We start from the raw sequence: 17,301 nt of genomic DNA, 5'->3' as shown, positions 1-17,301 counted from the left end.
TCAGCGTGAGTTTCCTTCATCTGTCCCTTGCAATACAGTGAAACTGTTCGCACTAAAATGTCTAAAAACCTTTTACTATTGCAACATCACAAATTAATCATTTCCATCACCCATAACCCTTGTGCATTCTTCACAAAAATTAAGTGCCTTTATCCTTTTGAAGCATTCACTCTCTGTTTCTGACTTCTGTGACTCTCCCCTCTCCTACTGCCCATCCTTCCTGTAGCAATCTCTTCACAGAGTACTGGCAGGCTACTTATTCTTTTTTAGACTTTACTTAGTCTTCTAGCAGGTCTCCATTGAGCTGTATCTTTTGCCTGCAACTTTTATGTCTGAGAATCCTGCATTCAGCTCCTGAGAACAGATCTCAAATATAGCAGATACATCTAAACAAAAAATCTCATTCTATCTGACACCTCCTGCCACTGAGTAGCTGTTAACTGCAGCTCGATAAAGCCAGAACAGAATTTAGATCTCACCACTCCTACCTTCTTTTCTCCACCTCCTCTCTTGATCACCCTGGACAGCATAATCAACTTATCCATCATTCGGATATAAAATACTATGATAAACTACTATGTCATCTTTGCCAGTAGCTTCTCTCTTAAACCCTTCATTCAGGTTACATCTACATCTAAATGATTCCTTCTGTCTTGCATCTCTAGGACAAAGAAACTCTGATCTAAACATCTTCAGTGCTAAAGGTTTGTCTGGGTCTTCACCTCACATTAGTTGTATTTTCTTATTTTTCATGTTAGCAAATATTATTCTGCTTGTTCACACTGTTCCAGAAGTTCTTTCTTCAATATTGTTATACTGCTTTACTCTCTGCATCCTTCTATGCACAATCCTCCATTCCAAATTTAAATACTGGGAACAAATCATCTTTGCTTTCCAGGCTTCTGTCTTATATACGCTAAACTGTCCATATCCTACTTGCTGTCACACCATTTGCTCACATTTCTAGTTGGTTCATGACGTCAGTATCCATTTATGAAGCTTTCAACAAACAGCCTGTATTTTCATTCAGGCCAATTTCCACACCTGAGTAAGGTTACCTACCAAGCTCTTTCAAAGTTACTTCATTGCCATCCAAATATCACCTTAAAGCTTTCCTTGCTACAGTTCTAAGGAAGTCACTTAAGTTTAGACTAAAGTCAACCATCTATCACATTGAGCAACTAAGTACTTTTGTTTGTCAATATTAAAACTCCTGCTTTGTCATGCATTAAAAAATTAGTTCTCTGCAGCACAATTTCACAACACACACAAGCACACACCCTTCCTCCCTTTGCTGGTACCCTGCAGAGTAGCACTGAATGCCTGATGGGGCTGCTAGGCATTAGGACCATGCATATAATAATACTGCCTCCCCAGTCATTGCAGTAACAGATCAATTACTTATATTCTTCCAGATCATTGTCCTCTGACTACCTCCATTATCAAACCCAAAGAAACAAGGTTTTGGCTCTGTCAGTGTTTGCTGTGGTGGCATGGTCCAACAAACATTTCAGATGTAAATCATCATATCATCCTGTCTCAGTAAGACATAACTAAGAGCAGCTTAAAAAACAACTGAATATGCTATCACATGATAATCTACCTAATCTACACAATCACAACTGACCAGTCTGAAAGCCACCTGAGGACAGGATACTTATCAGAGATTAAAAAGTGAATACACATAATGATTTACATTTCTTTGAATCTCAGCCTCCTCTCTGACCATTTCAGCTCAAAATGATGACAAGCTCAGTCACCTTATTCTATTACTGGAGAGGTCCAGTCCCATCCTCTTTTGTCTTGCTAGAGAAGAGAATTTTGATCCAGCAAACTTCTCAACAACTACTGATATGACATTAGCAGTGTTCAATCCAAACTTCAAATTCCCAGACTCTGCCTGCCCCCTATGTCTAGTCCCCTGCAGTAGGAAGAGAAAATAATGACTGGACAGAAAACATAAAACACTGTATAATAGAAACAAATATAAACAAAATAAAGAACATAAAGAAGATCACACAGAATCAAACCCCACGAACTCTTGCCCTTTGCCAGTCATTCTTATGTTGTGATGCTACTTCATCAGTCACTCTTCTGTCTCTTCTGCTGAACACCTGCTCGCAGGGAACGGAAAGGGAAGCCAGCCTAACCCCCTGTGTACCACGCACAGCTCTGTCACAATACAACTGCTTCCGTTTTACAGATGATTCAGGAGGGGCCTGCAGACTAAGTGAAACTGCACTAGACAGATACTGGAACCAGCAGTTGTGCAGAACCTGGAACTTCGGTCAGCAAGTTCTTTGCTACTTCTGGCTGATGCTCTTTCTGATCTGGGAAAACTCTCCTTCTTTTTTGCCAAAGAGCACACACTTTGTAAATACATGAACGCAGAAATCAAAAAGCTGGAAGACCAAATAATTGTAAATTCTAGTCAAGTAAACTGTAAATGTCAAGCAAACAGAGAGATAGGAATAGTGCTGGGCTTAACCAGTGTATTACTATACAACTTAGTAAAATACGAAATGAATTTACTAAATAATAAGCAAAACATTTCAGAAATAAGGAAGACATTTCTATGAGTACAAGACCAAGAGCAATCAGAAAGCTCTCTTCCCCAGCAACATCAGTGACTTTCAGGCATGACTTTTAGTAAGCCATACATAAAGTTATGACAAAACCAGTCCCTTAAAATCAACCATAGAAAGTGGCACAGAAAAGAAAAAAAAAAAAAAAGAGAGAAATTATTCATGCTATAGTTGGTTTTCCTCTGTTCCGTATCAGTTTCAAGTAGCTGTGCTGGATTCTTCCTTCAGTTTGAGTCAGCTTAGTCAGCTGCATAGCACTGTGATAAAAAACTGGGCCACTTTTATTCTCATAGCATCTACCCTTCTCATCCAGCTAGAGAACCATCAAAGATTTCTTGCTATAGACTTGCTGATAGACTTCTGTCAAACACCCTTACTGTGTTACGACAGCACCTGCCAAGGGTTTTAGCTGCATATTAATTACTTAAAGACACCAGCTTCACCTGGCATCCTGCATCATTAACTCCTGAATCAGCTTTTTGAAAGGCAAGCTGAGGAACTTCTGCACCAAGTTGAACTTGGAAGACAGAAAGTTCCAGTAACTTAATCTATGCCCATACAAACCAAAAATCCTTCTTGCTAGTTATTCCAAAAATCACTCTTAATAATGAATAGTCACGGCATCCAGATAAACTTATATTGGAGTTAACTCTAAGAAACACTCATAGCAACAATAATATTTTTACTGAAGGTGATCTTTCTTAGTAATGCATGCAGTGACTACCAGAAACTTTCACTTTGCTATCAAAAAATTATGCTTTCTGCCTACAGGACTCCTGTGATTTACAACTTAAAATATAATTTGAAATGTTTTCTATAGGATTTTCAACTGCTTTCATCTCATTCATACACCTCAGCCTTGGTTAAATGGCTAGTATTTTTTGCCCAAAGGTAAAACAGAACCTGATAACGTCCTAATTTTCAATTAACTAGAAAAAAAGGCCTATATCAAAGAAATTACTCCACAGTGGAAATGGTTCAGCTCTTGTGTAGTCTCTTTTTAACACACAGTAATCTATATTTCATCTGCAAACTATTAACTACATACAGAGGCAGATCAACATGAAGACACACACGTGTTTTTATATCTAAATCAAAATTAGATACACAAAGTCATTTACTTTCTGTAGTGACAGCAGGGCTTGGGGTACCCTCTAGTAAACACATACATTTCCCTGTTTCTCAAGTCTGCTTACAAATTACAACTACTAGAAGAAATGTCAGAGACAGATCCTTAGTGACAGTGCTGGCAGTTGACAGGGAATCACACATGGTTTCCCCACACATAATCAAAAAAGGTATCTTAAACAACAGGAGATCTAACCATTTAGAACAACTGATGCACAAATCCTGCACTTCATCAAGACGTGCACCTAACAAAACCAGGTTTTTTAATGAAGCCATTTGCAGTACAACAGTTTTAGATACATATTCAAAAACATCAAAATCTTGATTCAAAACACAGAATGTCTGATCAGAGAGCCTTACCATTACTCCACTCCTTTTATCCAGTGTGTGGGATGAAGAACTAAAGGACAGGTTTCAAAAAATAACTACGCAACTATGAAGATAAACTACAATTCTGACTAAATTTTCTGGGCGCTATCATACATAATGCTTCATTCTTCCTCTGTCATCATTCCTTGAAACACATTAAATGAGGTGACAGCCATAACCAGGAGACATGCCACCCCCTTGCAGAAGCTGTCCATATAAAAAAAATAAAAATACCAGAGCCAGGTATCATATATAGAACTGATCAGTCACTTACACACCGGAATTCAATCCCACTGTCATTTCTCATCCTAAACAAAGACCCTATGGGGACCTCTGCTTACTGTTCTTTTTCCCAGAATAAAGATAAGAACGCTAAGAAAAAGTTTCTCTTGAAAGCAGCCAGTTTTGTGCCCTGCCAATTCTGAGTTCTTTCACTCATCAAGCACCACAGAATATTACATGTGTTTAAGAATCAGAATCTCTGGAAAACTGTATTAGCATACAGAGAAGAGACAGAAAATTATACAACATTCAGCCCTCTCTTTTGCCCACTGCAAAACCCAAATCAATCCCAAATCACCAACTATGGTGGTCTAAATTCAATAACCTCACTTCTTTCTTTAGAAGTAGGTGTTTAAAACCTTCTTATAATTTTCTTTCCCTCTCAGCCCTTTCTAACATTTCCTACTACCATAAAAAGGTAGAAGATGAAGATGAAGGCAGTAAGCAAAATGAGGTTCTATTCTTTTTTGTTTAGCATGTTTTTAAAGGAGACAAATAGCAACACGGGCAAACCACTAGTAAATAACAACAACAAAAAAATTTAAACTTAACTGTAATCTCTATTCTTAGGTTAACAAGCTGGTTTTGTCTTCTCTTCTTTCACAATCTCCCCATAATAATTTTAGTTCTCTTCCTCTTACCTTCCACAAAGTAGAATGTTGTATGTCACATCCTTTTTCCCCCCCAACAGAAGTGTTCCCTACCACCACCTAACCTCCTTAACTTCTTACGTTTCCAAGAAGAATGATAAAATCATCAAGATATTTTTCTAAGGAATTAAAAAGATACTGAAAGTAAAACTAATCAGTATCCCTTTAATTTCATTCTTATGTAGCCAAAGGATGTATCAAAAAACTTTCCATCAGATATTTGTGTGGGAAGTCAAAATAGGAAAAAATAATTTGCAAACAATTATCCAATAGATTTAAAACTCTAGTTTGCACGTGTAATCATAAAGTAAAACGGTCAAGTTAGGGGTGGAACAATAAAAATCTCTTAACACAAAATCGGAAAAACAATTAGAATTTTTTACATAACATTCTTAATGTCAAACAATAATGAATCAGTATGGTTAGTGAAAAGATTATCTAAGACAAAACACACACATCATCAGATTGAAACTTCAATAATACAAACCCAGTGAACTGGGAAACTGAAGTTGACTATGACACCAAGTACCCAGACACAGACCTAAATCCCATAGGTCATATTTAACTCTGCTATAACTCACAAAGATACACAGGATATCTTTTGCTCATTTACAGCCTGTCTACCTACAAACTCTGACTCCCACAACTCAGTTCTTGCACTTTACTAAACCTATTATTAATACAAGTTCTGTACACAAAACCAAAAAAATCCCGTCCTTCCATTATTTTCCCAAATATTGTATAATGTAAAACACAAGCCTGCAAAATTAAGCTATAATCATTTACAGGTTATGGCTGATAATAACAGAACACTGTACCTGCCTCAGGAACATAGTAACTGTGATGTTTTACAGAACACAAACTCTCAAACACAGACTTATTTTACTATGTCTGCTATCTGCAAGAAAATCTTCAATTCTTCAAACATGCCATTCAACCTTTCAAAATTCAACATAAATTCTAAATGCTGCCCTAATTCTGATAACCCCTCTTTCAGCTAAGCCGGTTGCTTGGTAGTGATTTGTCAGATAAGTTACACAATACTGTTTCTGTTTCCTGATTAGATAAGCAGATAAATTTTTGGGTTTTTCTTCTGGCACAAACATTAATGTATAAAATTTCTCATTTTCTGCGAACACTTGGAACTTTGTAATCCCCTCCCTACAAATCCACATGCCAGTAAAAGTCAATCATGGGCAGACTGCATGTGCTACAGGAAAACTCAAGTATCAGCACGCAAAAAGTAATTCTGTCTAGAAAACTGAACAAACGATCAGGAAATTTCTCTCCCTCTATGCTGCCTACATATACACTGCAGAATAAAGGAAAGCAGTGAACAATACTTCTGTGTCTTTACTTTTACCCTTAAGATGGGGCACGTGGCCTCGGTGCATCTCTTGTATCATAGAAATGAACAGCACAGTCAGACTGTGACCCCTCTGTCCAGGGATGCAAGTATCAACCCCTCAGCCAGGCACAGACTTGGCAGGCAGTGCTCCTATCCCCCACCTCCAGGAAATGCTGCCTCCCACGTCCCCTCCTGGGCCAAAGGGAGGAACAAGAGCAGCCCACCACTCTAAGCACATGGTACACAACCAGAAAGGAGGCAGCAAAGCAGGGATCAAGCTAACTGGAAGCACTTCTTGCCACCTAACACCATTGTTTTTCTACAAAACCAAAGCGAAACACCTTGTCATGGTCTGAAGACCAACACATTCCCACTCTTTAGCTCCCACCATGCTCTGCACAGTTTCACTCTAAAAAGCCTTCTTGGTAAACTGCTTACAAAGGAATGGCCGCACAAACCTGGTCACATCAACCAAAGATGAAGTGCAGACAAACATGAGAAGTAAGTGCAGAGAGACCAGGTTTTACACTATCTTTATCGAAAAGACAGTAATTTTGATACTTAAAATTCTTTCCATCTGTCACCCCTCTCCCACCGTTACTTGATACAAGAAGGCTACAAGTTACATTTGATTTTTCTAAGACACCGTAGATGCCATTAAAAAGGCCTATTCCAGTCGGTAAAATTGTAAAAAAAAGGAGTAGGGTTTTGTATCCAGACCTGTCATAACCACAGTCCTCCTCTATGAGTAAAGCAGGCAAAAAAATTCAACATGTCACACAACACGTGAGCAAGGTCAGAGTAAAAGCACAAGCATTTCTGCAAATACATGAGAAATGTTTCCTGCAGACCCATCAAACTCTTGAAATTTTTCCCCACCTTTATTAACAAGGACTGTGAGGCCAAGGAAGATTTTCAGTGGGTGTTCAGACATACAGATGGGTGTGGTGAAAATACCTGTATTAACAGACTGCCTAAGTGGATATAGTAGAAATGTTTTGATAAATACTAATTTATTCAAACTTCATGGAAGTTATTTCTAAGTGATCTAACACAAGTTACTACTTGAAAGCAATAACGTCCCTAAGGCTTTTTATTTTCTAAATATAACAGTCAATTTTGGGGTTTTTTTACACGGTATTATGACATAAGTACTATAAAAGCCAGTAAGTGCTTCACACCTGTCATGATCATAATGTCAGCAATGACATAAAGCTTTGTTTGGAAGTAATTTTTCTGGATAGTGAGTTTAAATAGAGCTCCTTTGATGGAGTCTCTGACCCCCCAAAATACCAAACAAGACTAGAAGTGATAATTTAAACTGAATCTTTCTAGGAAACAATTTGCATATTATGTATAACTAAGGAGTACAGATGCTTCAGTCTTTATATCCCAAGCTTACAATAGGAATTTGTGTTCAAGTACTTCTGTGCACAAAACATTTTGTCTCAACAAATTAAGGTCCTTATGAAGGCACAGCTGAAGCAGCAAAATTGTTGTTCAATTATTTTTGAATCAACATTACTGACAGATATACAGAGCCTTGAACCTTTTACCTATAAATAACTACACGAAAATTCCAGTTCTGCTGCTAACTTATCTTTGGCTGACAAAATAGAGAGGTTCAGGCACGTAAGAATCAAGATAGGAACACAATCATCAAGCTTGGCATCTCTGTAAAGGTCTTTCAAAAAGGAAGGTTTATGGTACTTTAAATAACTTTAATGCGTACTCCATACAATTTTTGTAGTTTATCACACAAATCTACATTACTCATTAATTCATTCTTTTTTCAAGAGCTTGTTTAGAAAACATAAGATTCCTTTGAGCTGCCAAGATGCTCAAAATCGAACGCACGTGTAATGACAACTGTAATGTAATGAGAAACTTAACATCATTTCACAATATATGTCATGACATTACAGGTAATAACGGGGTTTCTCTCAATATGAGCAAGTCAAAGTTTCACTATGATGGGATCGTTCATTATGAACTGACTTCCCAAGAAGAATTCCTCAAGACAGAGAGGTTGTGTACGTAAAGTGCTTTCTTAAGGAAACAGAAACAAACACAAAGCTACTTGAAAAAGCATCCTGAACCATTTCACTAGTTTCACTAGGTGTTACCTCAACATGATGTTAATGACACACATCACAAACAAAATGTTTCTCCTCTTGCAGCTGACAGAGCTGTGACAGGCCTGGCATACTGGCAAATAACAATAACCTGGAATATGCCTGTTCACACCGATGGTACCAGAGGAACTTACGGCCCAAATGACTAATTTTATTTGTTTTTGCATAATATGCATGGGTTAGTGTAACTTCAGATAATATTTGTCGCTGGCTGCTCAGTTGACTGTAGGTCACACTCAGCAGCGCAAATGAAGAATAAAATGCAATTTGAGCTAAAGTGAATGAACTCAAAGATTTTAACAATCCCTTTCTCACTGCAAGGGAAAGCATCTCCACCAAGTTGCTAATAATAATATAATGTTTAAAGTTTATATGCTTATCTTCACACGAGCAACTGGAACGTTGCACCAAGGGACAGGGTCCACAAAAAAATCCAATATGGCCACTGATGTGTAGTTGTCTTTTGCCTCAAAATTGTCTTATCTTTTACCACGTCTGTCACTTGCATGTATACACCTGTTATACCCATACTTCAAAAGAAGTTGACACAGTGACAGTCATCTGCATGTATCCAACCCTGAAACGTTCTTCACGGCAGGGAAATCCATATGCTATCAAACAACCCTGTCAAGGCCAAACCACAGTCATTCACAACCACCAAGAGACAGACAGGTAGAGAGGTGTGCCAGCACTATCCACTTACCTTCTTTATTAAGCCTCATAACCTCCCTGCTTTTTCCACCCTCCTTTCCAGTCTCTTCCAGATCTACACCTGCAGAAGAGAAGCAGAGTCAGGAAGCGCCGAGGGCCCTGAGGTGTGCATTTATTGTTTGGCGAGGGGAGGAGGAGAGGTGAGGAGGTGAGCAGTGTTTCTATTTGCAACAGCAAAAGCACAATGGTCGGAGCATCTGCCAGGGAGCGGAACCGCCGGGCCCCCCGCGGCAGCACCCTCGCCCCCCCCTCCCCGCCCGCGGCATCCTCCGGCCCCTCCGCGCATCCTCCCCCTCGCCCCCTTCCCCCACCGCGGCGCCGGCCCAGCGCCGCGGGGCAGCGGCACGGCAGGCGCGGCGCGGCGTGCGCCTCCCGCACACATGGCACGGGGGCTCGGCCGAGCGTCAGCTGAGCGCCCGGGGGGGCGGCACCTCCCGGCCCCGGCGGGAGGAGGGAGGGGAGCGGAGGGGGGGGGGGGGGGCGGCCCGGCCGGACCCCGGCCCCGCTCCGGGGGGAGCGGCGTGCGGAGCCGGACCGCGGCCGGTCCCTGCCCTTACTGTGCGGGGGGGCGGCGCCGTGCGCGTGCGGGGGGGCGGCCTCCCGCACCCAGGCGGCCCAGGGCTGGCCCAGGAACGCCTCGGGACTGGGCACGGGCCGCTCCAGGGCCGCCATGGCGCCGCGCCTGCTCCTGCCTCCTTGTTGCTTTTCCCGTTTCCTTCGGCGGCGGCGGCGGCGAGCGAGCGAGCGAGACACGGGATTCGAGAACGCCGCACGTCATCCTCGGGACGTTCCGCCGCCCACACGGGGGTAGTGTCAGCCCCTGCTCCCTATCAGATCGGGCTCCCCGCCGCACAGCGCGCATGCCCGCGCCCCCCGCGCCTGCGCCCCGCGCCGCCGGCACCGGGCCCGCGCCCGCCCCGAGGGGCGCCGGACCCGCGCAGCCCCCGCGCTGCCCCTCCGGCACCGGCCCGGCCCGGCCCGGCGCGGCGGAGCAGGGCCGGCGGCCGAGGAGCCCCGCCGGGAAGGCGCAGCCGCCGGCCGTGTGCGCCTCAGGGCTGCGCGCCCCGCGTCTCGGAGCGCCCCGCAGTAAGTCCCCGGGACGGGCTCTCGGTAGCTGCGGCACGGCCCCTCCGCGCCCCAGCGCGGCCGCCAGCCGGACCCGGAGTGCGGGATTGGGGCTCCCCCGCTGCCCTGCTTCCAGCTGCGCTCCTGTGGATCACCTATAGCCACAACCACAGCCATTTTGTTGTCCAAATACTGCCTGATCTGTAGTAGGCTTGATCTGTTTGCAAATGGGATTTTTCTCGTTTTGGTGTTCTAGGCTAAGGTACAGTAGCTCTGAACTCACAGGTCCGGCTACTCTCAAACAATACTGAGGTTTTCATCTCGCTCTACATAATCTATGGGACGTACATTCTTTTAATTTAGGATAGTGCAATTTTTTGCTTATTTCACCGCTGAGGTAAGAATAAAAAATAACCGTGAAAATTTTATACTCAGTATACCTGCTCTGGGTTAGGAGTTTCAGCATAAGCCTGTTGCTTCAGCTCCCACCTGTTAAACCAAATATAAACGCTCCCAGTGAGGGACTTGGTTTCGTTTTAGCGGCCTCGCATATCCCTCACGTAGTGTCTTTCATACAGCTCTGCAGTCCCATTAGAGATGGTGAGGACTGAAGTTAATGGTTCAACAGACACTTCTCAGAGTAGTGATGTGAGCTTTGCGTCGTCCCATCCCCGTCCTGCATCTTTTCCCAGACACTCATTCACTTTTTGCTAGTTCAAACCATTGTGGGGCAGTACTGAAGTTGAGCATGGAATTATTGTGGACTCAAAAAAACAACAAAAAACAACCCCCATCCCCCAAAAAACCACACAATAACAACAACAAAACCAAACCGAAACATGCCCACCAAAAAGAAACAAAAAAACCCCCACAACCAAGCAAAACATTTCAGGCCTGCTCAAAAGTTGGAGCTGTGGCCAGAGGGGCAGCATAGGAGTTACTGAAGTCAGCACTTATGCCTGTGGAAAGGTGGATGGTGCTGCAGTCTAGAATGGATTTAAGTAAATTTCCCACAACTGCATTAGGACTAAGCTCTTTACAGTGCTAAAATGGATAAAGATTTGGGGCAAAGGGCAGACACTCTTTGCCTTATGTACGCTGTCAACACACTCCATCTCTTCCAAAAAATAGCTGGAATATACAAGTCCTATCTCTAATACCCAGAGGTCAGCCTAAAATCTTTCAATCCATATGGCCTAGCCAGAGTGCCTCCAGTCAAGTAAACATTAGCTACAAGAAACATCAGTAACATTGTCAAAGAAGCAGAAAGCTCACCAAAATACCCTTCAAATAAAACCAGGCAATCACAGCAGGCTTGTTAGCAGCCATCGTGAAGCAGACATAGACTGCATGACCTTTCCTGGACTACATGTGGTGTTTCCAGAAGCAGGAAGAGTAGTTGTGATGTAAGACAAAGCCCTGGCAAGACCAATTCAGGAATATTATCTGCAGTTCTATCCACCAGTTAAAATTAATCTTCCTACACACACAAAAAAAAAAAAAAGTGTGGAAAGGGTTATGAGAAAGATCAGAGGAATTAAGATTGGATCATTTGAGAAGAGTTTTACTAAGTCTAACAAAATTCAGCTGGTAGTGCAAATTATGTTTTTAATTATAAGGAGACCTAATCACCAATGAGGAAGAAAAAATAAAGAAATTACATAAATTGCTTATGTTGAGATTGAAAACTGCCCACTATACTGAAAAACTTTGGTCAGGAATAACAACATGGAATTCCATAGAAGGAATGATAAATGACATGGACTTAATAGTCAACCACGTTTGACGCTTGTGTTCAGATTCATTGCAAGATAATTGAACAAATGTCTTAACAGTGGCCAAATAGTCTCATAATTAGAGAAGTTAAACTGCACAGCTTATACTGTAACCCCAAGATGTGTATCTGGCAAGAAGATACAAAAGAAAGGCATGTGAGCACCCAGGAAATCCCCATCAACGGAAACCAACATTAGATTTCAGGGAACTATGGATGGCCAAACGTCTAATATTAAACACTACCACAAGATACACAAGCAGTAAAGCAATTCCTAACAATACAACTGAGAAAAAAGTGATGGGGTAAAGCAGTTAATACAAGCTGCCTCAAACCAAGCAAAAAAAAAAAAAGTGAAGAAACTTTCCAGCTTTAACACATGGCACTGATCTACATGCTGCTTACCATGACACACTGCAGAACTACAGTCTAGGTTCTTAACAGAAACAGACCATATGAAGGAAAATTAGCATAAAATCAAAGATTCAAGATGTACCAATTCCTTCCTTTCCTTCCTAAAAAAAAAAAATCCAGTGACTTACAGTTTGAGAGAAAGGTTTCCAAAGCCCTCCCCAAGGAATTTCTCCTCTCTACCATATGCATACAAGAACAACATTATCATTAAACAAATGGTTCCACAATCAGAATGATAGGATCATTTACATTGGAAAAGACCTTTAAGCTTGAGTCCAACCATTAACCCTAATTCAATCACTAAAACATGTCCCTAACTGACACATCCACACATATGCCTAGCTTTCCTGTGATCAGCATCTTTTGTTTAAAGAGTGTGAGTTCTGCTTTGATTACATCTCTGCTGCCTTTATGATCTGCAGGAAGAAATAACATCATCCCTTAGCAAACCAGCAGCCAATTTGTCTCCATTGTCTTGTAGGGTGCAAGTTCTGAAGATGCAGGAAAATATCCTCACTTCTGCACCAGAACTTCTCCCCAAGAACACCTCTTATTTCACTCCACATTGGTGTCAGATAAACTAGTGTATTTTGCATGGCCAGCTTGATTGTGTTCCAGAGCCTTATAGCAAAATAGGAAGAGAGTTGATCTGACATCCTAAAAGTTTTCCCATTGTTAGGAATATATGTAGCTCTGTCTTGTGAATGTGAACTCAAGCTGCAGCTTTACTGTAGCAAGACCATTCAGATGGTTTTTTCTTCCCTTCTCCTGTCATCTGCTTGCACAAAATTCGTAGAAAGACCAACCTATTTAAGACTTTTACTCCTCTTTCAGATTTGTTTTTATTAATCAGTTGGGCCAAAATTTATGGGTGGAGAGGAAAGAGAGAGAAAGTCACAAACATGGTCACAGAAGACTTATTTCCTTAGGAAATCAGTAAAAAAAAAGCATCCTCTGTTTTTTTTCCACCTGCTCACCAATACAGAAAATTAATTCTTCTATGACCTTGAACAAGTCACTCTGCCACAGAAAAATAATTAAGTCAGTCAGAAAAAGTCCTTTCCCTCCTCAGTCCCTGAGGATTTTTTCAATTGACAAGCAGAAGCTTCCTTTTTCTATGTGGTTTTTCAGAATTCAGGGTAATGCAATCTTGACTTTGGTTGCAGCTTCTAAATACTACAATGATCCAATCATTACATGGTATTAAAAAAGTAAACTGTAAGCAAATTATGGCCTTTAATTAATAAACGGGAAAATATAGATAAAACCTCAACTCCAATCTTTTTAATGCATATATCATTGGTCTTTTAATAAGATGATCTCAAAATGCAAGCTTTTTGGTAAGTAATCAGAAGATTAAAATCATATGTTCCTATTCCTACTTATTAGAATTATAGTTAAAGACTTGAGCTTTATAAAAGAACGGTAAAAGTTATGACATTAGAAGAGATCCAAAGCTGCGTATTAATCTTTGGCTTATTTGGAGACCAATCCAACATTTTTGTGTAATTTTCCAGATCTGAATGTGAAGACATGACAAATTAAAACAGCAATTCTCACATGTGGCTGTCAGGAATATCATATGTAGTCACCATGTACAAATAAATAATGACATGACTTAACTTCAGCTGTACTGTCATATACTGAGAAAATACCATCAGAGTGCTTGAGAGCACATGTGTAGTCACAACAACAACAAAACCACATATACCTGGCAATACATGCACCAGATGGCTTTAAACTGGCTACAAAAGTATTATAAAAAGCCAGCTGTATAAGGCCTGAATATCATAACAAGATTATAAACATGTGATGCTTGTGACAAAGTCATATTTTAAGCAGTTTGGCAGGAGATTCATAAACACTTCTCAGGATCCTGTTTTGCAACAGAATTACCACAATGGTGGTTTTGTCTTACATTGCAGAAATTATTACATAGCAGACAGTTTTATGAACCCAGGTATCTACTTTGGTGGAAATGGAGCAATAAATGAATCATAAGATTTTCTTACAGATAGTCAGTGATGGAGTTTGCATAAGAAAAGCACCAGCAAAGTGGCTGGGTGTCAGTCACAGGGTGTGCAGAAATTTTAATCCTTCAGCATTTTGAGGAGTGCAAAACTAACTTGTATGTTTACTCGTGTACAAACTATTTTTATGGTGGACTTATACACTTGGGCTGATTTTAAACCTGTAGATTATCTATTTGTAGTTGTCTATGTGCAGTCTCTCTTTCCACAGTGGATAAATGGAGTTTCTATTTCATGCTACAGCAACACCTCAGGTTAGCAGAGAAGCTTGAATTGAGAAGGTGCAAAATCCGCCAAATGGATAGTCCTGCATTTCTCCATCAAAACGGATTCTGAAACTTTAAAAAATACAATGTAACATTCTAGTATGCTATGTGATAATTAGAGTAGCTGAATTAATTAAATAAACTGGATACTTTTAAAAAAGTCCTATATCTAGGTTTCTGCAAAAAGATGTGTACAGTATGCCCATTAAAACGGCTCAGGACTTAGCAAGCCAAATGTAGAAGCCACTATGAGCCAGTCTCCCTAGAGCCACTCTGGCCAAAAGTGCTGTCCCTGTACTATTTCTGATCTCTCTGTTATTTCAGAAGGTGTCTCAAACACTATGTGAGCACCATCATAGCAGACTTAAGCTAGAAAACTGTATTAAATAGACATTTATAGCAGAGAAATCTATTTTTAATATCCTCTGAAATAACACAAGAAAAAAAAATCTGAATTATGCTTTTGGTTCCATCTTAGCCAGAGAAACTAGCACTTAAAAAAGAAACAGTCAGAAAAAATGGAGAACTGAAAAAGAAATTAAAAGTGAGATACTCTCGTATCCCAACAAAAACATGTTTCTCAAAAAAGGGTTGCAAATTGCTTCACACAAAACAAAGCAATGCTTGAAACACTGCAGCAGCACTAATCAGGTGAAATGGGAGATCTAAAGAGAGGTGCACCATACAGGTTCACGAACAGACAATGCACAATTAGGTAACTTATTACATTGAACTTTGGGAAGTTTGAAGAAAAAATGATACCAAAAATAAGGCTATGAACTGGAAATCAACAGCTACCTGCACATTTCAAACCCAAGAGAATTATGCAAGCAGTGTGAAAAATATTGCACGTCCTTTTGCTCCAGTGCCCAAACAATTTTTCTCACGTGTTGGTTGTCATCTAAATGCATTAACCTACTACTGTACTGTCCTTTCCCGAGGATAAGTTTTCTTCTCTACTTTATTATGGTTGCTGGAGTATTTCTGATACCAAAGCTGGCAATTTTAGCTATCAGTGGACTGTTGGCCGTCTTTGTGCAGTGCAGGCATGTATCTTCACTGAACACGAGGGCTTCAGAGAAGCCAAACAGTTTCTTTCTTTTTCTGCAACAGGTTTCAGTCAGGAGCCTCTGAGAATTCAGTTTTTGACCCATGTCAGTTGGTAATTTTCTCTCCCTCAAAAACATTCCCTGTGTCCAGACCTCCACCAAACACCTGAACATCCAGTCTCAGTGCTATAGTATAACCTGTATGAAACATGGATCTCAAACTCCCTTCTTAAAACACACTGCCCAGAGTCCCTGGTCTAACATTTCATCAGCTGCTCTTGTGGCAAGAAACTGAGGATGAGACCAGGTCAGAGAAATACATTCCCTGAAGAAGAGTGACAACTGATGCATATGTTTTGGAAATTGGAAGGCATGAATGAGAGGTCAAAGAGCACTTGGCAGGCTAAAATTCAGTTTGCCTGTATTGACAGGTACTCAGGATTTTTGGTAAATAATAGTAACAATAATATTCTCAAAGGCCATGTCCAGATTTTAGAGGAAATGTCTTAACCATCCAGTTGGGATAGAAAGGAAGAAACCTGTAGGAGTTCTCTGCATTTTTGAAAGACAGAGCAAAGTTCTTTAGATATAAAACCTCTTGGGGATGTAGAAAGTTACCTTGCCTCAGTATGAAGTCTACTTTCAAATAGCGTGCTGCTTTTCTGTGCTTTGGCCTCCCACAATGCCTGTGTGAATAACCAAAACCACAAAACACGAGTCCCCAAAGATCTTCACACATTTCTCGTGAGGTAGGCATAGAAATATTCTTTCATTAAAAATTAAGTTTGCCCTGATGAATAATGTATATTATAACTTTCCATTCACCAGTATGTTTGCGTGTGTTGGCAGCACACAACAGCAGCTTCCTGCTTTTCCCTCATTGCATTGCAGCCAATTTTCTCCCATTCTTTCTCAACACAGATGCCATATTTGTTCTGTTTGTATCCCTCCTTCTCCCAAATGCTCCCTATTTCTGAATTTTGTTCCTACTGTCACTTTATCCTGACCCTGCATGGTGTGATTTCATCTCCTGCCAAGTTACTCCACTGAAACACCAGTTTGGGGCCTGTTTTGCACTCTCAGCTACTCTCTCGCCACCCTCCCACTTGAGCCCAGCTTCCTCACCAGAGGTGACCATATCTTTTAATATACACTGCCTTGTTTTTTATCCCCTACTTTGCAGTTAGGAGACTTTCCTTTCCCTCCGTGGAGGACACGTCTCTCCCAGTCCTGAGTCACCTCTCCCTCTCCCACCAGTGAGCTGCCTCTTCCATCACAAAGCTGTTTGGACTTGCCCTCTTTTTCTCTCTAAACGATTCCTCCTGTTTTGGGGCATGTGCCCTTTCCTTCTCCCTCCTCTCAGCAGCCAGCTGCCCTCTGCCTCTCCCTGGGAAGCCAGCAGTCCTTCCCAGCCTTTGCCTGGCCCTGGCTGGAGCCCCTTGGCCATGGCACAGGGGTCTGCCTCCTCTCCCATCATTTTCCACAAATGCTGGTG

At 41.2% G+C, this 17,301-nt stretch overlaps 1 protein-coding gene across 4 annotated transcripts in view; it reads right to left on the bottom strand.

The window, feature by feature from the left end:
- Window positions 1-10,001, bottom strand: part of ATXN7L1 (ataxin 7 like 1) — a 112,194-nt gene extending 102,193 nt beyond the window's left edge. For 3 of the 4 annotated variants that reach the window (XM_014869007.2, XM_014869005.2, XM_088165818.1), the window contains exons 1-2: window positions 9,766-9,895; window positions 9,201-9,269 (exon numbers count right to left, since the gene is read on the bottom strand). In XM_014869007.2, coding sequence (XP_014724493.2) covers window positions 9,201-9,269; window positions 9,766-9,880 — 184 coding nt within the window. In that variant the 5' untranslated portion in view covers window positions 9,881-9,895. Of the gene's footprint in view, window positions 1-9,200; window positions 9,270-9,765 lie in introns of all 4 variants that reach the window. The other variant, XM_088165820.1, reaches the window with a different exon arrangement.
- Between the last annotated feature and the right edge of the window lie 7,300 nt (window positions 10,002-17,301).

Source organism: Sturnus vulgaris, chromosome 5 (assembly GCF_052056855.1).
Source record: "Sturnus vulgaris isolate bStuVul1 chromosome 5, bStuVul1.hap1, whole genome shotgun sequence".
Taxonomy (NCBI): domain Eukaryota; kingdom Metazoa; phylum Chordata; class Aves; order Passeriformes; family Sturnidae; genus Sturnus; species Sturnus vulgaris.
Note: the sequence above shows the minus strand (reverse complement) of the source record. Positions and strands in the feature narration are given on the sequence as shown.